Source organism: Dendrobates tinctorius, unplaced genomic scaffold (assembly GCF_039654945.1).
Source record: "Dendrobates tinctorius isolate UK_male_01 unplaced genomic scaffold, ASM3965494v1 ptg000081l, whole genome shotgun sequence".
In the NCBI taxonomy this organism is placed as follows: domain Eukaryota; kingdom Metazoa; phylum Chordata; class Amphibia; order Anura; family Dendrobatidae; genus Dendrobates; species Dendrobates tinctorius.
Window position 1 is genome coordinate 13329630 of NW_027361749.1, and position 25864 is coordinate 13355493.

The 25864-nt window shown below is 44.4% G+C and overlaps 1 protein-coding gene across 2 annotated transcripts in view; it reads right to left on the minus strand.

Annotated features, from left to right (window-relative positions):
- Positions 1–25864, minus strand: part of PRKDC (protein kinase, DNA-activated, catalytic subunit) — a 503687-nt gene that overhangs the window by 179863 nt on the left and 297960 nt on the right. For both annotated transcript variants that reach the window (XM_073583775.1, XM_073583776.1), the window contains exons 52-56: positions 24244–24355; positions 22295–22422; positions 22065–22214; positions 9840–10013; positions 5097–5195 (exon numbers count right to left, since the gene is read on the minus strand). In XM_073583775.1, the coding sequence (XP_073439876.1) occupies positions 5097–5195; positions 9840–10013; positions 22065–22214; positions 22295–22422; positions 24244–24355 (663 nt within the window). The remainder of the gene's footprint in view (positions 1–5096; positions 5196–9839; positions 10014–22064; positions 22215–22294; positions 22423–24243; positions 24356–25864) is intronic.

Consider the following 25864-nt stretch of genomic DNA (forward strand, 5'->3'; position numbering starts at 1 on the left):
GGATGATAAGTGGGGAAGAAACTAGATTTCTCTGATAAAGATATATTACAAACATTCTTACATTTTCCTGTGATACTGATTTATGCGAAATTTGATAAAAGCATTACTCCATGATAGCTATATTCAAATTGCGTTTTACCCTCTCATCAGTGACTCCGATTGGGGCTTACATATGAAGCCCTGGAAAACGGGATTCAGGTTTATGTGCTGACGCTGTCATTAACTATAATGATGCAGATGGGGTCAGTTTGTGTTCTAACAAACATTATTTTTTACCATATTCACCTATTTTTGGCAGACTCCAATTCTCAGTCGACCATGTCTTGGAACCTGCATCATATAGGCAAATAGGGACGAATATGATGTCCGACACAGAGCAAACTGAGTGCAGGAGGAGTCATACGAGGAGCGGTCAGGAGAACACAGAGAAAGTTGAGATCTTGGTGCCGAGATCTCCATCTGCGCCTGTGTCGCCCCCGGCAGGCAGCCATTTTCCCGGAATCCAGTCCACCTTATAGGAAATCATGAAACTGTGGGGGGCTCTGGGCTTTCACAAGATGTCAGCAGAGCCCCCACAGCACCGAACCGCACATCCGAACACCCCCTCATCCCAGCCTGCAGCAATGCTCCACTCTTGCCTCCACCAGCAGCCACCACCCCAGGTAAGAAATAAGACGCATGGATTATAAGAAGCACCACCATTTTATTAAAAAAAAAAAGTTTTTTCCCTATTTTACTCCTCAAAATTTAGGGTGCGTCTTATAATCCGCAAAATACGGTAATTGTGTTTAATTTATCCGTGTCTCAGTACCTGTTAATATTTTTACCAGCATTTTTCTAGTCACTTTGGTGTGATATCGGTTGTATGCTTCCGTTTTCAGTAGCTCGGTAGTGATTACTATTTGATTTCCCTACCCATGTGTTTGACAGGCTAGCACACAGAGCCTGCCGCACTCAGAAGCTTCACACCCAAGGCGATTCAGTGAGCGCCAGTGCGTTTTAGAGTTCTTGGTTATCTTTTTAAAATGTGTTTGAGAAGAACAACAGACATTGGGTACACTGTACCAGCATGGGGGACATTATACCAGCATAAAGTGCAATATATCAGGATGGGGGACATTATACAAGAATGGAATACAATATAGAAGCATGGGGACATTATACCAGGATGAGGGACAAAAACCTAATTATTCAGATTAAATTACCATGTTGGTACTTTGTTATAAATAAGTGGGTTCTGGGTTGCAGTTTGGGCACTCAGTCTCCAAATGGTTCGCCATCACTGCATTAAGTAATCAATCTATGGAATGTGAAAAACTATAATACAGTGCTCTCATAACACAGTGCTACCCACTGTGCAACAACATAATGAACATAGAAAAATTACCAGTTTTGTGAACTCTTTGCATTGCTTAGATAACACCATTGTAGAATTACAGCCTGCAATTGTGCAACTGCTGCATTTTCAATTTTAATTCTTTCAGAAGTAAAATCTCCAAGCATTCCAGCCATGTACAGTTGTGTGAAAAAGTGTTTCAGCCCCCCTTCCTGATTTCCTATTCTTTTACAGGTCTGTCACACTTCAATGTTCCAGATCCCCAAACAAACATAAATGATAGACAAAGATAGCACAAGTAAACACAATATGCAGTTTTTAAATTATGTTCTTTATTATTAAAGGAAAAAAAATCCAAACCTACAGGGCCCTGTGTATAAAAGTGATTGCCTCCTAAATCTAATAACTGGTTAGGCCACCCATAGCAGCAACAACTGCAATCAAGCCTTTGAGATAACTGGCAATGAGTCTTCAACAACGCTCTGGAGGAATTATGACAAACTCAACTTTGCAGAATTGTTGCAATTTAGCTACATTGGAGGGTCATACCTTTTAAGGTCATACCACAGTTTCTCAATCGGATGAAGGTCAGGACTTTGACTAGGCCACTCCAAAATCCTAATTTTGCTTTTCTTAAGCCATTCAAAGGTGGACTTCTGGTGTGTTTTGGTTCATTGTCCTGCTGCATAAACCAAATGCGCATGAGCTTGAGCTCCTGAACAGATGGCCGGGTATGCTCCTTCAGGCTATGTTCCCACGTTGCAGAAATGCTGCGGAATTGTCCGCAGCATTTCCGCAACTCCCCGCCACGGGTAAAACACATGCGGAATTTGAATGCGCTTTCCCGCAAAACACAAGCGTGACTGCTAGGTCATCAGAGGTCATTCGCGCAATGCATCCCTGGGAACGGAAGTTGCTGGCAGCGCCAATGAGGGCCGAGAGGACTCCGGGGGTCGATAGAGGGTAAGTATATCCCTATTTTTATTTTAATTCTATTTTTTACAGGAATATGGTACCCAGGGCATGAAGGAGAGTCTCCTCTCCTCCAGACCCTGGGTACCATCCGCACATGGAGCCCTCACTTTACACATGGTGGGCATAGCCACATGCGTAAAGTGAGCATTTCAATGTAATTCTATGGTGGCGGAATCGCCGCGATTCCGCAGAATTAATGGGCATGCTGCGGATTTTACCGCTAAGCAATTCCGCAGCGGAAAAATCCGCAGCATTGGCACAGCAACTGCAGAATCCCATAGGATTGCATGGGAATGCGTTTTGTTAGCGTTTTTAAGCGTTTCCGCACACAGCCTCAGGATTTTTTGGTAGACAGCAGAATTCATGGTTCCATTTACCACATAAAGTCTTCCAAGTTATAAAGCAGGAAAACAACCCCTGATCATCACACTTCCACCACCATATTTTACTGCTGGTATGATGCTCCTTTTCTGAAATGCTGTGTTACTTCAACGCCAGATGTAATGGGACATACACCTTCCAAAAAGCTTAACTCTTGTCTCATCAGTCCACAAAGTATTATCCCAAAAGTCTTGGGGATCATCAAGATGTTTTCTGGCAAAACTGAGAAGAGCCTTTATGTTCTTATTGCTGAGCAGTAGTTTTCTTTTTGGAACTCTGCCATGCAGGCCATTTTTGTCCAGTCTCTTTCTTATGGTGGAGTCATTAACACTGACCTTAAATGATGTGAGACCTGCAGTTCTTTGGATATTGTTGTGCTTTCTTTTGTGACCGCTTAGATGAGCCGTAGCTGCGCTCTTGGGGTAATTTTGGGCAGCCGGCCACTCCTGGGAAGGTTCACCACTGTTCCATGTTTTCGCCATTTGTGGATAATGGCTCTTACTGTGGTTCGCTGGAGTCCCAATGGTTTAGAAATGCATTTATAACCTTTTCCAGACTGAAAGCTCATAAATACATTGTTTTTCATTTGTTCCAGAATTTCTTTGGATTGCGACATGATGTCTTGCTTTTGAGGCTCCATTGGTCTACATCTTTGTCAGGCAGGTCCTATTTAAGTGATTTCTTGATTGACAACAGGTGTGGCAGTAATCAAGCCAGTGTGTGGCTAGGGAATTTGAACTCAGCTTCCCAAAGATGTGATAAACCAGACTTAATTTATGCTTTAAATAGGGGGAGCAATCACTTTTTCACACAGGGCCCTGTAGGTTTGGATTTCTTTTTCCCTTAATAATAGAGAACTTCATTTAAACATTGTATTTTCTGATTGTGTTATCTTTGTCTAATATTTAAATTTGTTTGGTGATCTGAAACATTTAATTGTGACAATCATGCAAAAAAGTAGAAAATCAAGAGCGAATAAACAATTTAACACAACTGTATTCGCAAAGTTACTTAAAGGGACTTTCTCATCTTGGGCATTTATTGCATATACACAAGAAATACCAATAAAAGTTAGGTGCAGGTCAAAAATCAAGAAAGGGCCCTGTTATGCAATGTCTGGAATGGAGAAGTGCGCATGTGCAGCTCTGTCAATTTATTTGCATAAATATCAAAAGACTGCCCATCACTTCCAAACAGAAATACAAAAGTGAACAGGTGCAAGCTAAGAGAGCCACTCTATATGCAACTAATAAATTAAAGCTGCACTCTGAAAACAATGAATACACGAAATTGGAATTGCAATACTGCTGTAGGAAATAAGTTAAAAAATGAATGTAATTAGCGCTTAAACTGGCCAATTCATGTGTGCCCAACAGCCAATGTTAAGGCGTACATGTTTGTTGGGTCTTAACCTCTAATATAGACCCTGACCTAGCAGAATACCTCTCAGAGGCTAAAAGCCGACAATCATATTGGCAGATAGGATAAAGCTCTATTTAAAACCACAATGGGCTGATGGATGTAGTGGCCCAGTCAGAAGGCACGTATTAGAAATATGAAAAGACTGACCGTCATTTCCAAAACAAAAAGACAAATGTGAACAGGTGGAAGCTAAGGCCTCTTTCACACTTCAGTTGAGAGAGAGAGAGAGAGAGAGAGAGAGAGAGACAGAGACATTTTTTTTGTCTGGCACCCAGAAAGAATTTCGGGTTAAATGAGTGTCTGGAGGATCCGCCACAGAAAAAAACGTTGCAAGCTCCGTTTTGAAATCTTTGAGGATGGTAACGGACAGGAACTTTTGGCGGATCCACAAAAAAAACGGATGCAACGGACGGCAATCCGTCACAATCCGCCAATAATGGAAGTCAATGGGGAAAAAAACGGATCCTCAAAAGAAAATTGCGGATCCGTTTTTTTCAAAACCTGGCGGATTGTGACTGATTGTAAAAAACTGAAGTGTGAAAGAGGCCTAAGAGATACACTCTATATTTAACCAACAAATTAAAGCTGCACTCTGCAGCTTTACAGCTACGCCTTGACGCTGACCGTCGAGCACAAATGAATAGGCAATTTATGCGTCAAGTGCCTTCATTTTTTTTACCTTACTGTCTAGAGCAGTAATGCAATTCTAATTTCATATATTCAACATTTACATATTATAGCGTTGCAAAATGTAGCTTCCATTCATTTATTTGAGAGTTCCAAAAATTGACTTGCAAATGGGCTCATCCACCTCTCCAGTGACGACACCCACGGCCCTTGTCTTTTCAGTCTTCTAGGTATGCCATAAATGGCTGAATCATTTGTCTTATTTTGACAGTTAACACGTTGAATTAAATTACATAAAATGTCCAGATGTGAAAAGGGGTTTTAGAAAAAGGGTAAAAGTAAAATTAACACTTACTGTAGCTCTGCATTTTCATCCACGAGACCTTCAAGCAATACCTCTTTAGCCATAGTAAAAATATCCTGTGAATCACTATCAGACTGGCTCTCCAGATCCCTGAAACACATTCAATATACAAATTGCATAAACTGCATTGCTAAACCTAGAAAATACAGCATTCCCACTAATGATACTTAGATATAGAAATTATGGATGCTGTGTTTTCTTAGTGAGTGGTTGAGATGCAAAGCACAGTCTGGGGGATCTGGTGGGTTTTTTCTCGTATCACCAGCATCTAATTTCCTCTTTGCCCTGATTGTTCATTTAAAGAAACACACAGTTGTTGAAAGAGGGCCTAATATAAGCTCATGGAGTTGACCAAAATGTAAAAAAAAAAAAATCTCTCTAAAATACCCAGAATATAATTTCCAAAAGTCATAAAATGCATCTTTAATTAAGTGGTAAAAGCTTTGTTCTTTAAAAGTGGAGATGACGTGAGCAGATCTCATGAGAGAAGACCAAATCTTACCAGACTTTGACTTCTGCGAGATTTCAGCTTTTGTAGGTGAAATCACCACTCATATATTGTCTTCATTTCATGATCATTGTTATCAGGTGATTCTCCTATGTATCACTGACAGAAAGGTAAGAGATGTAAGGAAGGGCACCCTTGTTATAGCCCATCTCCACTCTCTCCAAAAGGCATATTCACAGTATGTCTCCTCCATGTGCAGTAATCACCAAACTGCTCATGATCCAAAGCTCCTTTCTGTAAATGTATCATTTCTATTCATTCACAGCCAAACCGTACTATGTCAGTAGATGGCATGTATTTACCAGCCATAATTCAGACAATCCAAAGGAACCAAAATAAATATACCGCAAGTCCATGGCCATATGAGATGCAGCTCACACAGCGCGGACTCCCCTACTAGCAACATTTTGAGGACTCGCCCCCTCTTCTAGCATGCGGCCGGATTCAGAGGTACAGAAACAGCTTCTCCTTGTCACAGCTGGCTCCTCCATAGTGGAAGGAAATCTCACAGACCAGTCAAAATCTCTCAAAACCAAAAAGCAACGCAATAAAAGAAATCCTATAGTTTGCAAAAAGGAGATTTTTGTGTACTCACCGTAAAATCTCTTTCTCTTAGCCTTTAATTGGGGGACACAGAACCGTGGGTGTTATACTGCTGTCCACTAGGAGGCGACACTATGCATAATCTGAAAAAGATTAACTTTGGCTCCTCCTCTGCAGTATACACCCCTGGACGGCGTCAGCCTTCTCCAGTTTTGTGCAAAAGCATTAGGAGGAATATACCAGAGACATAACCATGCCTGTAAGAAGGCTACTATAAACGAGCTCAAACAATATGAGAACCCAAACGTAACAACAGCCCGCAAGGGCAACAGGGTGGGAGCTGTGTCCCCCAATTAAAGGCTAAGAGAAAGAGATTTTACGGTGAGTACACAAAAATCTCCTTTACTCTGTCGCCTTATTGGGGGACACAGAACCGTGGGACGTCCCAAAGCAGTCCCTGGGTGGGAAGCAGTGGACGAATATTGTACTGACAGTTCTCTAAATTTGGGGTACTGCCACCTGCAGGACCCGTCTACCCAGGCTCGCATACGCTGAGGACTGGGTATGCACTCTGTAGTGTTTTGTAAATGTGTGCAGGCTAGTCCAAGTGGCTGCCTTACACACTTGATGTGCCGAGGCTTGATGCTGAATGGCCCAAGAGGCCCCTACCGCCCGCGTAGAGTGAGCCGTGATACCGGCCGGAAGAGTAGAATTGTTAAGGCGGTAAGCTTCTTGAATGGTGGACTTGATCCACCTAGCAAGGGTGGCGTTGGAAGCCGGTAGGCCCTCGCGAACGCCTTCTGGAAGAAGGAAAAGTGAATTAGACTTCCGGAAGGGAGCAGTCCTAGACACGTAAATACGCAATGCCCTGACGAGGTCTAGCGTATGCAGAACCTTCTCCACTCTATGAACGGGAACCGGGCAAAGAGATGGTAATGAGATTTTCTAATTGAGGTGGAAGGTGGACACAACCTTCGGAAGGAAGGATGGCACTGTACGGAGAACCACCTTGTCCTTGAGGGTTGAGCTGTCAGGCAGCGAGAGAAGCGTTTGTGCTGTCAGCCTAGAGACTGGAGGATCCACTTTAGGCGGATCTGTCCAATCCTTAGTGTCCTTCTGTGGGAAGGGGTACTTTGCTTTCAAGTATTTGCGATTGGGGTTTTCTCAGGCTGCGAAAAATGCTTACAAAAGTATTTTTTTTTTTTTTTTAATTTGAAATTCCGGGTGATCAGGAAAGACCTCAGATGGTTTCTGAACACTTTCAAAGGAAATCTTGTGTTCTGGTACTTCAAGGGTTGGATCAGAAAAGTCTAGCACCCGAAGGATGGAAGAGATTATATCCTCAACTAGCGCAGTATTGCTAGGGGGACAAGGGAGCAGAGCGTTCCTTGTTTCGTTATCTGAGTTGGAGTCACATATGCCCTCTGAGTCTTGTGTGGTCTGGGATCGTTGTGGAGATCCACATTGTCTCTCTCTATCAGGGGACGGTCTCGGTGACCTGTAGCCACTGTCTCTCCCTGGAGGGGGACGACCTAGTTGCTATGTGAGGACGCAGATGAACGCGACCTGTGGGTCCGCTTACGTCTCGAACTGTCGTAAGCGGCCTGTTCCTGATACCAGACGTCCCTTTGCTGGGTAACGTTCATAGTCGAGACATGACCCTGCAGAGCCTGCAGTAATGTGGAGGTCAGGTTATCTATAGACTATTATAGACTGCGACATCTGAGTCGCCCATTCCGGCGCAGTAGCGGCCGCAGAAGCGTTGCTGTTTTTTGGGTACAGTCCCAGCAGTGCGGGTACGTGCTGCCGCTGGGGAGAGTGGCCTTGCAGGCTGTGCAGACTGCGTAAAAGCAGTCTTGCCTGGTCCTTTTTTGAGCCCGACATAGTACCTATTCGCAGAGGCCCTACAGGTGTATCTACGCAGTGGAAAGGAGTAGGGGAGCGTTATAGGTTACAGAAACTCACAGCTGAGTACAAAGAACCCAGCTGTGATCTTACCCCACCGGTGCTCCCCCTAGGTCCAGCGCTGATAAATCCTCTTGTGCCCCCCAGAGACTGCTGTGCTGCCTTCAGTTTCTTCAGGTGCAGCAAGATGGCCACCGGATTCTGAGGTGGAGGGGGAAGGGGGCGGAGAGCTGAAAAGGGCGCGCGGAGCTATGTAAAAGCGCGCCCTTCCTGTCTCGATCCGCCCCTTCTATGACACTGTAGTGTCATTTTTCGTCATCCGGGGGGCGGGCCGGGGGGCGGGAATAAGGCGGCGACTTCGGCTAGGCCGAAGCCGCGGCCTAAATTTGATAGCTCATGCCCAGAAGGGCTCCAGGACGGCGCGGTTGTCCGGGGGAGGGTCGGATTCCAACCAGACCCCCCGGATTGAACGGTAGGCTAGCGGTGGGGACATGAGCGCCACCTGGGCCCTGTGGGGGGTCCCTTTGAGGCGCAATGCAGCTGATGCTGCCGCAGAGACAGGGGTGCCGGGAGCCCTGTCTCTGACAAGTGCCATGCCTGCCTGCACCTCCCCCGGTCCAAACAGGAGCCCGCAGCTGGGCTGGGGTCCCTGGACATGTAAGTGGCCGAATGGTGCCTGGTACAGGCCCTACCTGCGGTGTCTCGACCTAATGCCCCCAGAGGGGGATTAGGGAGGGGGGCTTCGACCTACCCTCGACCTCAACCCAGAGCCCAAGGAACTGGGGAAGGAGGGGGGGGGCCTCAACTTCGAACCAGTACCCGAGGGACTGGGGAAGAAGCGACATGGGGAAGAGCCATCTCGACCTCAACCGGGTACCCCTTAATAGGGGACCGAGGAGGGAGCCATGCCGGGGGTCTCACTGGAGACCCGCTTTTCTTCATCTGTAATCCGTTGAAAAAAATTAAGGAAAAAAATGGAAGAGAAAAAAATCTTAGGTGTGCCTCCTTGCGACACTAAGCAAAAACTGGAGAAGGCTGACGCCGTCCAGGGGTGTATACTGCAGAGGAGGAGCCAAAGTTAATCTTTTTCAGATTATGCATAGTGTCGCCTCCTAGTGGACAGCAGCATAACACCCACGGTTCTGTGTCCCCCAATAAGGTGACAGAGTAAAATATTGTAAAATAGGTCTTCTACTTTAGTTTAGCATCAGATTAGATTTTTTTCTCTGAACCATAAGGTCCTTTTTTTACATTTGAATATTATAGAATACTATAAGGGTATGTTCCGATGGTCTGTATACGCTGCGGGCTAGACGCTGCATACATCCGCAGAGTCCAAACCGCAGCGGCCAGATGTAACAGGATAGTGGATGGGATTTCAAGAAATCCCATGTGCATTAATCGTGTACAGACACCTCCGGTGTCCATGTGGAGACGCACATGTGGCGCGTCTTTCCAGACCACAGCATGTCTATTTATCTTGTGTAGATGCGAGACTCTGCAAGATAAATATCACCAGTGCAATGTATAGGGCGCGGTGATTCCGCACGGTTCAATGAACACACGCGGAATCACCTGTGTTCAAAAGCCGGCAGCGCTTTTGACGGTGCGGACATGAGCTGCGTCCAAACCGCTGCCGGTTACTGATCGTGGGAACATACCCCAACGCTTCAACGGGTGAAAACCTGACTAAAAAGTATTAAATAATAGCAGTAAAAATAATATGAAGATAAATAAATGTACAGCAGATACCAGATATGAAACTATGGATCTATTACCTGTAATTGTCATAGATCCACATAAGAATATCGTACATACGTTCCCGGCAGACAGGAAAATTGTGAGAACTAAATGCAGTTATGGACGGCAAAAGCTCCCGCAGCTCACATGGCTTCAGCTTGGCCAACAATTTATACACCACGTCTAAGCACACTATCTGTCTTTCGTCGTCTCTGAAACGGAATGAGGGATGAGACAGTTAGTAATCATAATCTCATAAAGAACAGCAATGGATGCAAACCTGGATCACAGCCGAGTACGGCTGTAACCACAACATTTCCTCAACGATTGTACATTTCATCACCAATTTATCTATAACCCCCAATGTCATGTGTATTAAGAAAATCATCCAGCCCTTTTTTAAAAGCTGTTATAGTGTCTGCCATTACTGCCTCTTGTGGTGGGGTACTCCACAGTCTGACAGCTCTAACTGTAAAGAACCCTTTCCTATTTAGCTGCTGGAATCGCCTTTTTTTAATTTGTTTATTAACCACAAAACAAAATGTACACACTTGTATACAACCAAGATAATACATGTGCATTTGTCAAGGCGGTTATGAGAGAATAGCAAATTTGCACCATAAACTGTTTGTACAATGTTAATGTCACAAGTCCATATATTGCTGTATGGATAATAGACCAGTTAACAAGTGAACAAAAAACATAATTCAACCACATACATGTTTGGTAACATATACCTCAAAAAAAGATACTACACACCTACTTAAACTACAACTATCCCGCTGCTAAGTACAGTTGCACAATATTACCCTCCATGTAATGCCATAAAACATAAACCATAACATTCACAGTGGTACTGGACCACTACGCATTAGTAAAGTAAGATGAGAAGAGTTTCACCTGTCCCAAATCTTTTCAAATTTCCCTAATCAGCCCATGTTTTGATATAGTGTTCGCTCATATGGTATAACTGAATTTAACAATTCAATCCAGGTTTTGAGAGAGGGATGTGAACCACCCATCCAACGTAATGCCAATACCTTCCTAGCCAGAAAAAGTGTCTCACATTGGAAGATCCTAACATAGTGTCCCCCCATGTTTCTTCATCCAACACCCCAAAAAAACAAACTAGTGGACTGAGAGGAATAAGAGTTTGTACTAAGGATGTCAACAATGATGTTACCTCCTTCCAGTAGGAAAGGATAATAGGGCGGCCCCATATCATATGTACAAAATCTGCTTCTAATGAGTGACATCTCAGACATTCTGATGATTGGATCCGACCCATTTTGAAAAGCCGTATCGGAGTCAAATATGATTGATATATTATATATAATTGAGTCATTCTGTTATTGACGGATGGGGACACCCTAATTGGAGATTCAAGGATCTCCTCCCAATCCTCATCTTGAACATCAGGGATGAGACCTTCAGGCTATGTGCACACGTTGCGGAATTCCCGCGATAACTTCCGCGGGAATTCCAGAATTGCATTCTGCGGGAAAATCGCATTTTAAATTCCCGCGATTTTCTGGCAGAAAAACTAGTGATTTGCAAGCGTAATTAGCTTGCAGAATGCTAGCGTTTTCCAAGCGATGCTTAGCGTTTTCCAAGCGATCTATAGCATCGCTTGGAGAACTGATTGATAGGTTGGTCACACTCGTCAAACATAGTGTTTGACGAGTGTGACCAACTTTTTACTATTGAGGCGGCCTATGCAGCATCAGTAGTAAAAAGATCTAATGTTAAAAATAATAAAAAATAAATAAAAAATCAGGTTATATTCACCTTCCGGCATCCCGCGCAGCCTTCCTGGGCCTCAGCGATGCTCCTGTTCCCAGTAATGCTTTGTGAGAACTTTGATGACGTCGCAGTCTCGCGGTGTTGTAGCATGGGCAAGATGGCTTTCCGAGTTAGGCAAATAATTATCGGGCATCCATTTACTTAAAACCTTAACCTGCCCGGCCAGATAATATAGAAAGAAGTATGGCAATGCCGCTCCCCCCATCTGTTTAGACCTCTGTAAAGTAGATAATTTAAGCTTGGGTCTAGTTTTTCCCCATATAAAAGACATGGTAAGAGAATTTAGATTTGTGAAGAAGGATTTAGGAATCAATACAGCACTATGTTGGAGGGAGTAATTAAGCTTAGGAAGTAAAATCATCTTAATTTGATTTATACGACCAACGACAGATAACGGGAGTTTACTCCAAGATGCAAATTTAAGCTTGACTAGTTCCAATAATGGGAGAATATTACGTTGTAGGTCAAGTTCACTGTACTTAGATATTGGAATCGTCTTTCTATCACCTGTAATGAATGCCCCCTAGTCCTCAGTATGGTCTTTGGAAGCAGTAAGTCATGTGCCAGTCCTTTGCACTGACCACACATATATTTATACATGTCAATGAGATCTTCTCTGTGGCGTATTTTTACTAAGCCCAACTTTTCCAACCTCTCATCATATAAGAGGCCTACCATCCCTTGTAATAATATAGTTGCCCGACTTTGACCTGACTCTAATTTCTGAATATCCTTTTTCAAAATGTTGGGCCCAAAAACTGGATCCCATGTTCTAGATGTGGCCTCACAAGCGATTTATAGAGGGGTAACAATACATTGGGATGGCTGGATTTTTTCTCTCTTTTTATACATCCTAAAATCTTGTTTGCTTTTGTGGCTGCGGCTTGACATTGAGTAGTGCTGCTCAGCTTACTTGTAACCAGAATACTCAAGTCCTTCTTCTGTTCTGTAGTCCCAAATATGGTCCCATTTAATGTATATGCAGCAATAGGATTACTCTGTCCCAGGTGCATTACTCTACATTTATCTACATTACCGCTATGTTCACGTTATGTTTTTGCAGCTTTTTTATGCTGTTTACGCTGTCTACAAAAAGCAGGTTTGCTTAGTTTTAGCTGCATTTTTTTAATTAGGTTTTGCTGCGTTTTTGTCATGGTACATTTATGCTTCTCGTGCATGCAGATAAAGTTTAGCACATAAAAAAAAAATCCGAATCAACTTCATCAGGTTTTGGAACCAAAAACGACGCAAAACCTGATACTTGCGTTTTTTTGCAGCGTTATTGCACTATCCATTGCTTTCAGTGAGTGAAAAATGCTGCAATAACGCTGAAAGAAGTGACACGCTGCATTTTGCAAAAACCAAGCTATTTGACAAAATGGTCAGGAAAAAATAACTGTGTGTGCATGAGATTTCTAAAATCTCATAGATTTTGATGGTACTGTCAAACGCAGCTGTAAATTTGCATTAAAAAAACGCTGCAAAAACACAACAGGAAAACATAGAATAAAACTCATTTCCCATGTGTTTGCCGATTCAGACATCTCATCCAGATTGTTTTGTAATATTGTAATTTCAAGGTTATATTTTAATATCCTACATAGTTTGATGTCGTCAGCAAAGACTGATACTTCTCTCAATCCCATCCACAAGGTCATTAATAAAGAGGTTAAAAAGAATCGGTCCTAGCACAGATCCCTTCGGTCCCCACTGCTGACTATATCTGGTCATTTAGCAAATTCCTTACCCATCTGCATATACAGTGAAGGAAATAACCGAGTCAGTGGACAAGAGTATTTTATAAAGGTGACTGTAAGACAGTTGTCTTTACTTTAGTGCAGGTAATGAGTTAATTGGGAGCATCTAACTGGTCTGTAGGAGCCAGAACGCTTAATGGTTGGCAGGGGGATCAAATACTTATTTCTCACTGAAAAATGCAAATACATTTATATAATTTATACAATATGATTTTCTGGATTTCATATTTGATATTCTATCTCTCAATGGTAAAATTAACCTACCCTTAAAATTATAGACAGTTCACGTCTTTGTCGGTGGGCAAACTTACAAAATCAGCAAGGGATCAAATACTTATTTCCTTCACTGTATTTTCCCTTAGTCCCTGCTTATTTAGCTTCAGTATAAGGCTGTTATGTGGTACAGTATGAAATGCCTTTGCAAAGTCCATAAAAATCACATCACATATTATTTCTGTGCACCAAAGACATGGACCTAATATACAACTTTTCAGAGAGCCAGTTGTCACATACAACTGGGCAACCTCTACATTTGCCAAGATCACAGCGATAGGAAAAAAACAAACTGTAAAAGTTTGTATCATCATAATTGTATCCACCTTCAGCATAAAGTTAACATGTCAATATTATTTTATGGTGAATACGGTAACAAATGTTTATGATCAAAAAGTTATATGTACACTACTGCTCATTAATTCCAATACACTCCCAGAGTGATTGACTTCCCTGTAAAGGATTAACATCATACGGGAGGACAGAGATGAGTGCAGTTTTAAACACTTTCAGCACTCGCTTGCATCATATTTTGTACATTTATATATAAATCCTTCAAAAATGCAACTTTCAAAGAAGTGGGGGCGAAAAGCAAGTAATCTCTGTACATTGACAAGTGACAATCTGGAGCAAGGTCAAAGATGCTTGTAGAGATATCCGATTCATGACCATGGATGTTTTGAAACCAATTCCTCAAAGCATACACAGTGAGAGAGCTCCGGTGTTTGCTTGGTCCCGTGAAGGCTTGTGAAAATGGATTGGTCTTGTAAATGGCTCCCAGAAAAGAAATATGCACAGTTGCTTTGAGAAATGCAAAGCACAGTTTGGTGAAATTACTCACCAAGAACCGGCTTCTCTTGGTGGCAAGCAGAGTGCCCTCAAGACATGACTAAAACAAGAGAGTTTATCCACCTTGACATGGATAACCTCAAATGGCCAAGAAGCAGAAGGACAAATCTATCAAGGTGTCCTCCAAACAGCACTTCAGATCTGATGGCAATGAGGCAGAAATGTGTCAATTGCGATTGTCAAAAGAAAAAAGTGTGGGTACAGTGTCAGCCAGTTTAAAAAAAAATGAACAATTGATCTCCTACTGATAGCCATCCGTAGCTATTGTCAAATGCAGCCTTATAGTCAGACATTTGCATCGCAGCCTGAAAACCACCGTTTAGTTATATTAATGAAAAGAGGAGGCTATTGTGGGCCAAAATACACAAACAGGCCCACTAGTCTGTGGAAGATGGTTCTTTCCACAGAGTAATTAAAATTTGAGGTGTTTGGGTCAAGAGGTGCCAGTTTGTTCGTCTTGTGACAGGTGAGGCCATGACTCTTGCTTGCAGTCCAGCATGGAAAAGGTTCCATATAATGTGAAAATGTAAGAAAGGGGGTAATATCGAAGGAATCATGAACTCCCAGTGTTACCACAACTCCCTGGTGATCTGTGCCATTTCTTCTACCTTCACCTTATTGATCAAATTTTCAAAGTAAGAGTAAGATAACGACGCATAACATACCTCCAGTAGTAATGAGTGAGCGTGCCCAGATATCGTGATATCCGAGCATGCTCGAGTGCTATCCGAGTATTTTGGACGTGTTCGAATAATATATTCGAGTTCCCGCGGCTGCATGTCTCGCAGCTGTTAGCCGCAACAAATGCAGGGATTGCCTGTTTGTTAGGCAATCCCTGCTTGTGATGCGGCTGTCTAACAGCCACAAGGCATGTAGAAAAGGGAACTCAAACATATTATTCAAGCACGCCCAAGATACTCGGATAACACTACATCTGAGCCTGTCGCTCAGCACTAACCTCCAGTCCTGGTAAAATAGTATAATTAACTAGTGGTAGTATCAAAATAGTGCCAATAATAATTAACTTAGACATTTAAAACTGCATACAGAAGATAGCAAGAAGCATCCATTAAAGATTTAGAAGAAAATATAGGACAAAATAGAGGAGCACAAAGCACTGAAAAGTCCTACAAAGTGTTGGCCAACATAACAGTAACCCAACAGACCCCATTGTAGTCAGTGAGGTGTATTAGGCATTGCTGGTGACCGGCATGTAAAGGGTACGTCTCTGCCGGTAGCTTCATTCTTTGGCTCCTATAATAGAGCTTAACATTAGAATTAAAAACACTGATGCGAACAAAGCATTAATAGATGGATTTTTGGTTCTTACCGTAAAATCTCTTTCTTGGAGCCTTCATTGGGGGACACAGAATACCATGGGGTGTATGCTGCTGCTGCTAGGAGGCTGACACTATGCAAAAACAAGAAAATTAGCTCCTCCCCGGCAGTATACACCCACCGACAGGCACCAAGCACCTCAGTTGGTGAAAAAGCAGTAGGAGAAGCAACGAGAAAAAACTCGAACCATATGTACCAACCCAACAAGGGACTCTAAGACCCAACACGGTACAACTTAAACAGGGAGGGTGCTGTGTCCCCCAATGAAGGCTCCAAGAAAGAGATTTTACGGTAAGAACCAAAAATCCATCTTTCTTTATCGCCTTATTGGGGGACACAGAATACCATGGGACGTCCCAAAGCAGTCCCAAGGGTGGGAACAGCAATAAGGAACGAAAGAAACTGAAAGGCTTAGGTTGGCCGGTGAGCCACAGCCGCCTGCAGAACCTTCCTACCAACCACAGCATCAGACGAGGCCTGGGTATGAACCCTGTAGAACCTCGTGAAGGTGTGCAAAGATGACCAGGTTGCAGCCTTGCAAATTTGCATGGCCGAGGCCTGGTGACGAGCAGCCCACGAAGCCGCCACAGCCCGGGTGGAATGAGCTCTTACTCCCGGAGGGGGCCGCTTTTCCTGAAGACGATACGCTTCCAGAATGGTAGAACGAATCCAGCGAGCGATCGTGGATTTGGAAGCCGGAAGGCCCTTCTGGCGACCTTCAGAGATGATCAGCAAGGAATCGGACAGACGAAAGGAAGAAGTCCTGGCGAGATAGACACGCAGGGCTCTAACTACGTCCAGTTTGTGGAGAGACTTCTCAAGAGGATGAGATGGAGCCGGACAAAAAGAAGGAAGGACGATATCCTCATTGATATGGAAAGCGGAAACCACCTTTGGAAGAAAAGAAGGAACGGGCCTGAGGACGGCTTTGTCCTGATGGAGAATGAGGTAAGGGGAACGACATGACAAGGCCGCCAATTCAGAAACTCTTCTGATGGATGAAATGGCGATCAAAAAGGTGACTTTCCAAGAGAGAAGGGACAAAGGAATGTCCTGGAGCGGCTCGAACGGCGCCTTCTGGAGAGCGCTAAGGACGAGTTTGAGATCCCACGGGTCTTTTGGCGAATGATGAGGAGGAGCCACGTGGGAAACCAGCTCTCTTTGGAAGAGGATAGAGAGAGCGGAAACCTGGCCCTTGAGCGTACTGAGGGACAGACCCGCGTCTAACCCAGACTGAAGAAACCCCAGGATAGATGGGATAGAAAAAGACATTGGGAAGACTCTTTTATCATCGCACCAACGGAAAAAAGCCTTCCAGTACCTATAGTAAATGCGAGAAGAGGCTGGTTTCCTGGCTCTGATCATAGTTTGAATAACCTGACTGGACAGACCTGATTCCTTCAGAATTGCGGTCTCAACGGCCATGCCGTCAAACTCAGAGACTGAGAATTCTCGTGGTAAAGGGGGCCTTGCGAGAGAAGATCTGGACGGTCTGGAAGCCTCCAGGGAACGTCCGCGAGCATGTTGACCAGTTCCGCGTGCCAAGGCCGTCTTGGCCAATCTGGAGCGACTAGAATCACTGGTACACCTTCCGATTTTATCTTTTTGACCACTCGAGGGATCAATGCCAGAGGCGGGAAAAGATACGGAAGTTGAAACTGGGACCACGGAGTCACCAGTGCGTCGCATGCGACGGCTAGAGGGTCCCTGGACCTGGCTACGAACTGCGGCACCTTGTGGTTCATCCGAGATGCCATGAGATCGACATCCGGGGTGCCCCAACGGTCGCATATCTCAGAGAAAACTGCGGGGTGCAGGGACCATTCGCCGGACGCTAGGCCCTGGCAACTCAGAAAGTCGGCTGCCCAATTTTCCACCCCTGGAATATGGACGGCGGAGATTGTCGAAACGTAACGTTCTGCCCAGCGGAATATCTTGGCCACTTCTGACATTACTTGTTTGCTGCGCGTGCCCCCCTGATGGTTTATGTACGCCACGGCCGTGGCGTTGTCCGACTGAATACGGACCGGCTTGCCGGAGAGGAGGGGCTGCCAATGAAGAAGGGCCAGGAAAATTGCTCTGATCTCCAAAAGATTGATTGGGAGGAGAGACTCCTGTGGCTTCCAGCGGCCTTGGGCCGCTTTCTGATGGAACACGGCTCCCCATCCTAGGAGGCTCGCATCGGTGGTGATGACTTGCCACTGAGGCGGAAGGAAGGACCTCCCTTGGAGAACTGACGCTGGCCGTAACCACCAAGTGAGAGACTGCCTCACTCTGAGAGGAAGCCGAATAGGACGGTCCAAGGACATCGTGGTCTTGTCCCAGGCTGAAAGCAGAGACAGCTGGAGGGGGCGAAGATGAAACTGCGCAAAGGATACTGCTTCCATGGAGGCCACCATCTTCCCCAGGACCTTCATGCAGAACCGAATGGGAAAGGGGAACAGGCCTCTTGAGAGTTCTGATGCCCTTGGACAGAGTTGTACATTTTTCCCTTGGAAGAAAAACATGGGCTAGCTTCGTGTCGAAATCCATACCCAGAAAGGTCAGACGCTGGGTGGGGATCAGAATGGACTTCTCCTTGTTGACCAGCCAACCTAGGCGGCTGAGAGTGTCCAGGGTTATCTGAAGGCTCCGGAGACAGTCCTGGCGAGACGAACCCTTGATCAAAAGATTGTCCAGATAAGGGATGATGAGGATCCCTCTGGAGCGAAGAATGGCCATGACGGTCGCCATCACCTTCGTGAAAACACGGGGCGCTGAAGCTAGGCCGAAAGGGAGAGCTGTGAACTGAAAGTGGTCTCCCTGAAACGCAAATCGAAGATACTTCTGATGTTGCACACAAATTGGAATGTGCAGATAGGCATCCCGAATGTCCACCGAGCAGAGAATTTCCCCGGGCTCCATGGAAGCAATCACCGACCGAAGAGACTCCATCCTGAAGTGAAGAATCTTCACGTGGCGATTGAGCAATTTGAGGTCCAGAATAGGACGAAGAGAGCCGTCTTTCTTCGGGACTACAAAGAGATTGGAGTAGAACCCGGAAAACCGTTCGTCTGAGGGAACGGGAACAATGACTCCGGCGGAAAGAAGGGAGGAAATGGCCTGCAGAAAACCCGGAAGCTGGGCCCGCTGTCGCGGAGGCCGAGACCGGAAAAAACGTCTGTTCGGGAGTGAAGCAAATTAGATCTTGTATCCGGATGCGACGAGTTCTCTGACCCAAGCGTCGTCGACAACGGACAGCCAAGCATCCGCGAAAAAGGAAAGTCTGCCTCCCACCCTGGAAGAAATTCCAGGTGGGGGTGACCCGTCACTTAGACGAAAATCTGCCGGAATTGGCTCCTGCAGATCTGGAATATTGTCCTCTAGATCTCCAGCGAGGAGCGGGTTTGTAGGAAGGTTTCCTCTGATCCCGTTCCCTGGTGGCGGGCGGCCGATCCTGTTGAGTGGCTCTCTCCATGGCAGAGAAGGGACGAAAGGGCCTGAATGGTCGAAAACCCCTTCTGTTGAAAGGACGTTTTGGTCGAGATTGGGGAAGCGAAGTACTTTTACCTCCAGTGGCATCGGAAATTATCTGATCCAGCTTTGCTCCAAAGAGCCTAGAGCCATGGAATGGCAGATTGGTAAGCGACTTTTTCGAAGTAGTGTCCGCATTCCATGACTTTAGCCAAAGGACTCGGCGTACAGCTACTATGTTGCTGTTAGCCCTTGCAACGCAGCCGGCCGCGTCCAAGGAGGCGGCCAAAAGGTATTTTCCCGCCTGGTTAATCTGATCTGCAAGATCTGCCAACTCGTCTCGAGGAGCTGACGCTAAGATGCCTCTGCGAAGAATTTTTGCCCAAGCGGAAATGACCTTCGCCACCCAGGCGGATGCGAAAATAGGGCAGAGAGAGGCGCCAGATGCCTCAAAGATAGACTTAGCCAGAGATTCAATCTGCCTGTCAGTAGGATCTTTGAGCGATGCCCCGTCTGGCAGAGAGAGCACCGTTTTTGAGGCTATCCGGGAAACTGGAGGATCTACCTCGGGAGCCTTGGACCACTTTGAGAGCAGTTCTGCGTCAAAGGGGTACAGAACGTCCAAGTACTTGCGGCCTGAGAAACGTTGCTCAGGGCGCTCCCAGTGTTTGGATAAGGCAGTATCGAAATCGTTGTGATTGGGAAAGGTTCGAGACGGAGGTCTGGCTCGTTTAAGGAGAACCGAGCTTTCCTGAGGTGGAGCCTCATCCTGTTTAAGTTTTAGTGTTTGGAAGATAGCTGCAATAAGACTATCGACCATGTCCCGCGTTTTAGAAACGCTGTTCCCCTCTGAGCTAGCTTCCGAATGAGAATCATCGCCTGACTGAAGGTTGTCATCCGAGGAAGGGGAAGGAGGCCTGGGAGCGGAAGGGCCCTGCGAGCTCGAAGACGAAGTGGACAGAGCCCGCTTCCTAGAAGTCCTTCCCTGTCTGTCTCTCTGAAGGTCGCGGTCAGGTGCGGACAACTCACCCCAAGAGGCGGTCGGGGCAGAGGTGGCTGAGGATAGCTGAGGTAATTGTTCTAAGACCTGGACCAGCGACTGTGATACTTTTGTCAAGTCAGAAACAGACTGTGACATTGTAACGGCCCACTCCGGGGGGAGAGAGGAGGGAAGAGCGCCCTCCGCCCGGGACTCTGTGCGTTCCTGAGATGCTGACATATTTGAAGGACTGCAGGGGGGGCAGAATGGGGACGACCGACTCGATGCCCACTTCTTTTTACAGCGCGCACAGGCGTAATAGGTAGCGGTGGGCCTGAAGCAGAGATCCCCTGAAGGGTTGGGCATAAGTAAACTGCACTGAATGGCCGCAGAAATTAGGGAATAACTGCCGAGGAGAGCTAATCCTTGCCTCAGAGCCGAGCCTACCGAGATTCTGTGCGAGCAGCAGAAGAAACGCCGAAGTGTCCCCCAAGGAGCGCAGGAAGGAGTGATTCAGGCATCAGGAAATCCTTGTGCTGGGATATGGGGGCGGAGCTTAGCGGCTGCACCGTGACTGGATAATAGCGACGGAGAGGGCATGGCAGAAGAGGGGGGCTGGCACCCAAGAGAGAAAGAAGCCCTGTGATGGGCTAGAAAGGGCGCGCTGAAAAGAGCGCGCTCAGGAAGGGAGGAGGGAGAGCAGAGGAATTCCCCGCGCTGAGGAGAAAGTGAAAGTGAAAGTGCTTCCCACCCTGACGGCGCCGCAGCCCCATGCCCGACATACCGCGCTAAGGATGCAATCTGACCAGGTACTGCTGCTTGTGACGCTGCGGTGAGTGAGGAGATCCCCATAGACTCCCTGACTAGAGCAGGGAAAGTGGAGGAACGCAAGCGGCTGGGCGCGCGGCAGGCAGAAAAGGGCGGGAGATTCAAATCTGTGGACCTGAAACCAACAAGGTCCCTTCTTCTCCCATGTCACTGAAGCTTATGCGGGGCCGGAGGGAACGTACAGGCACTTACCTGACGTCCCTGAAGAGGATGAACACAGGGGCCCACGGGGAAACGGCAGGCCGCTGGGAGGGGAAGGAGTCCTCTGTACCCACATCCTGCAGAAGACGGCTTTTATGGAACACCTACGATCGCCGTCTTCCTCTCAGCCCTGTCCTGGGAAAGGGGTGAGGAGGGGGATTCGGCAAGGACCAGCCACCTGTCCGCAATCCTTATCACCAGAAGGTGATAGGGAAAAGTCCTGCCTGCGGTACTGAGAGGTGCGATGTGGGTGACACAACACTGCTCGCTCAGCCGCATGATATAGGAAATCAGGGTGATAACTTATACCCTGTTTCCCAATGGAAAAAACCTAAAAGACAAAAAAGGGAGAAAATAAAAAAGTTCAAACTAAACCTGAAAGGAAAATTGGATTAAAGCTGCGGATCTGGGGAGATCCCAGTCCGCCTCCTACAGACACTAAGCACAAACTGAGGTGCTTGGTGCCTGTTGGTGGGTGTATACTGCCGGGGAGGAGCTAATTTTCTTGTTTTTGCATAGTGTCAGCCTCCTAGCAGCAGCAGCATACACCCCATGGTATTCTGTGTCCCCCAATAAGGCGATAAAGAAATATAATCAGCACAAATCTCGATTCTAGTTTGCTACAATGTTTCATTCTGCATAACTGGCTATTAAAATTGTAAAAAAAAAATTTTCTATGATAATGTACCAGGTAAACAACAAAAGTTCTACTCATTTGTGGGGTTCTCGAGAGTTGGATTCTTAAATAATTAAGGGAAATCAAAGAATAGATCTGGTCTTACCGGTTGCTCATAATTTGCTTGAAATCCCTATTTTTTAGCTCGAGAAAGAGATCTGGTATTTCGGCAGCCCTGGACATTATTATTTCAAGACACTGGGTTTTGAGAACGCCATGAAGCTTTGGTAGCTGGTAGAGAACAATGTTTATAAATCTGCAAAATGGAAAAGAAATCTAGAGTATATATGCATGCAATAAAGTAACTAATAAACAACTAGTTTTAGTTGGTCTTACCTGTCAGCAAACAGTGGAAAATTTTTCACTATTTTATTCAAGCACATGATGAATCTGTCTTCTCTATTACTGGTTTGAAGAGATTTTAAGTTTCTCTCTACATAACCAAACACAGGTCCTGTAATGTCCTTTAATGAAGAAAACAACAATACAAAGGCTTATAAGAGCTGTAGACTTCATAGGATAGGGCAGGTATGTCTTCATCAAAGTGTTTACAGCTGTAAAACACGATGAAAAGTCTCTAAATTTTGTGCAATTTGCTCAACAAAAATATTGCAAGTTTTGTCGTTTCCATGTCATGGTTGACCAACTCAACAAAGTGAGCAGAGCAAGGAAGGAGCTGGAGCATGGCAATGCCCACCTGACAAATTCATCAAAACCGGCAGCGTACATTACGGTAGAAATGTTACTCTAAGTATGACTGGAGTAATATTTCAGGCAAGGTGCACGCCACTGATAAAATGTGCCAGATTCGTTAAAGTGAACCCTTCACCATGAAAAGGCAGTACAATCTGCAGGCATAATATTATAGAGCAGGGGTGCTGGTATATAACTTTGTAAGAAAAGATTCAGTATAACCCGTGTTTTAATTATTTAAATCTCTGCTCTTTACAGGATTTTCGGTCCAGTGGGCAGTCCCATCAGTGACCGACAGCAATCTCTATATGTACACTGTTACCAAGAAAGCTGTCACTTACTGATAGGACGGTCCAGTGGATCAAAAATCTCAGAAAGAGTGGGATCTTAACAGTGCAGCACGGCGGTTCCAGGTCAATAATGGAATCCTGAGTTCAAATCCCATCAAGAACGACATCTGCAAGGAGTTCGTATGTTTTCTCTGTGCTTCATTCAGGCTCATCGAATCCCTCCAACACATACTGATAGTAATGAATGTAGATTGTGAGCCTAAATGGGGACAGTGATGATGATGTTCAGTATTTAAAGCTCTGTGGAAATCAATGGCACCAGAGAATGGAGTAAAATAAATAAAAAGTTTGAAGGCCTAACTGCTTTTTGTCTGCACATAGGCTTTAAATGACCGGTCAGTACTAAAGTTTTAAAATGTCAGGGCAGTCTAAGTAGCTTTCACTAGATTGTGAAACTGAGGTGGAGTGAAGTTGTTGTCACACTGAGCCAGACTTCCCAAAGAGAAGATAACATTGTTTATCACCATGTTTGCCTTTTGTGTACCTCTGAACCAGCACTGTGTATATAGATTAGGATGCACTTACCCTGCTTCCTTCCCTGCACCCAGTGACAATGTGATCACTGGGTGAAGGGAGGGAACAGGAGATGCTGGGTCCTAGGAAACAAATACAGATCTGTTGTGCAGCCAATATACTTTACCAGCCCCAACTACAGGGGTTAAATCAGCAAAACAAAAACGACAAATGTATAAATATGTTAAAATGACCCCAACAAAGGTTTTGTAAACTCCTATAAGGGGTGCACAGTGAATAAAATGAATGAAAAAAAAAATACACCGCCAGTCAAAATTGCAGTTTCTAAGCTTGTCCCCCAAACATATATTCAATATATAAAAATAAATTCAAAGGAAAAGCTAACAATTTTAAATGCTTTTAGCCGACCTTTGTGGCCATTAAAAAAAATGGAAAACAAAAAAAAAATAGTCACATTTCCTAATTTCTCTGATATCAGTAAAAAAAGGAATAAAAAAATTACAAAAATTAAGCCCCATGAGTCGTGAAGAAAAGAGGCAAAATTATTTCAATATCTAAATGAGAAACAATTATAGATAAAAAAATATACAATGTAACATAATAAAATACCATCAAGTTAGTCTATAAAATTATACATACATTTTATTCATACGACATAATGTAGAAATGAAATGACTGAAGCGGCTGTAAATAAATATAACTATAATAATACAACATTGACCATGTGCATTATGCTAATAAATCACAAGAAACACAAGCTTGACCTACTTTTTCTTTTTCAGCAAAATGTCGAAGAACAAGTCCCAGGACTTCTGAGGCTGCAGCATAAACATCTCTAAACCTTGTGAATGTAACATTATTGGCAAGAGCCTGAAAATAACTAAATAAGAGATAATCACTGAGGTCAGATTATCATGAAAATGTTATATTTGATAATGATTAGCACAGATTTTTTTTTTTTAAGAAATTGCAATGCCAAACTAAAAAAGCGTTATTGATCAGTAACGTTAGAAAGATAGCAAATCCTCACTTAAATTTCTCTTTTGATCATATTTTGTCTAATATTACCAATAATATGTATGTATGTTATGTCTCAGAAACACGGACATATTCTCCCTAAACTATCTCGCTATGCTGTATCTGGCTTTTAGACAACTGGTTGTAGCGAAAGCCTTAATACCGATCTGATCTCCCCTTGGTTAAGGGGGCAGTAATCTGAAAATGCAAAGCTGAAAAAAAAAACCTTACAAAAATGGCTCAAAACATATCATAAATAAGGCACACATAATAAACTCACTAAAAAGAGCAAATTTCTCAAGAAAAATTGAAATCTACAATGATGAATCGGGGCTTTTAAGGAAAAAAAAATTCCCATTCGTGACTCAGCAAATTTTGGGATTTGTATAGTGCAAAATTTCATGTTTTACTTCAATGCTTTTGTGTGTTTTGCAAGGTGCATAGTTATTTCCTACAGTTACAAGTGAAAGTTTATCTTTTTACTGTGTATGCCAATTATTTAATAACTATTGAAAACAAAAATAAGAATTTTTTTTTTTTTTTTTTACAAAAATAAGAATTTTCTATTTTTTTCACCTTGTACTGTTCTAAGGTAACTGGGCCAATCAATAACATGTACCATAAAATCAAATCCTTTAAAGGGGTTATCCACTGCTCAGATAACCCCTTCTCAGTCAGTATATTCCACCATGTAAAACATTAAGCCTATTCTCACCTTTGGTGCCAATACCGCTTCAATGATGTCGGAATTGGCTATCCCAGGGCTTGCGTGACATCATTATGCCACGTGAGCCCTGCAGCCATTAATGGTCACTTGACTCTCACTTCCTTTAGAGAAAACTGCAGTCCTGAGGATGACAGAATAGCAGCAGCTCTCACTTTTTCCAAGGGAAGAGAGAGGCAAGCTGATTGACTGCTGGGCTCATAATGATGCCACGTGAGCTCAGAAGAGCCAGTGCCATCTTCTCTGAAGCGTTGCCAGAATTGGAGGTCAGTATAAGTTATTATTTCACATGAGGGAATATACTGATTGAAAAAGGTTTATCTGAGCATTGGACAACTCATTTCAATGTTCTGCGCATAACGATGCAGAGATGATGTGCACCGTACAACAGATGATGCCATGACAACACGCCAAGAACAAAGATCCTACTTTAGTTTTTAGACGAGCATCTATTCAGGATAATTAAAGACAATATTTCAGTTAGTTGTCAAAGTATAGGGATAGTCATTCAGATTAACAGCCTGGTCTACTTAATAGCACTGGAACAAGTACCATGGTAGGGATTATGCCATTGGTTATGCAGAACAGGCAGAAAGGATGTAAAAAATTAATTTCTGCCAATTTAAAGCTTTACTCTCACAACTTTTC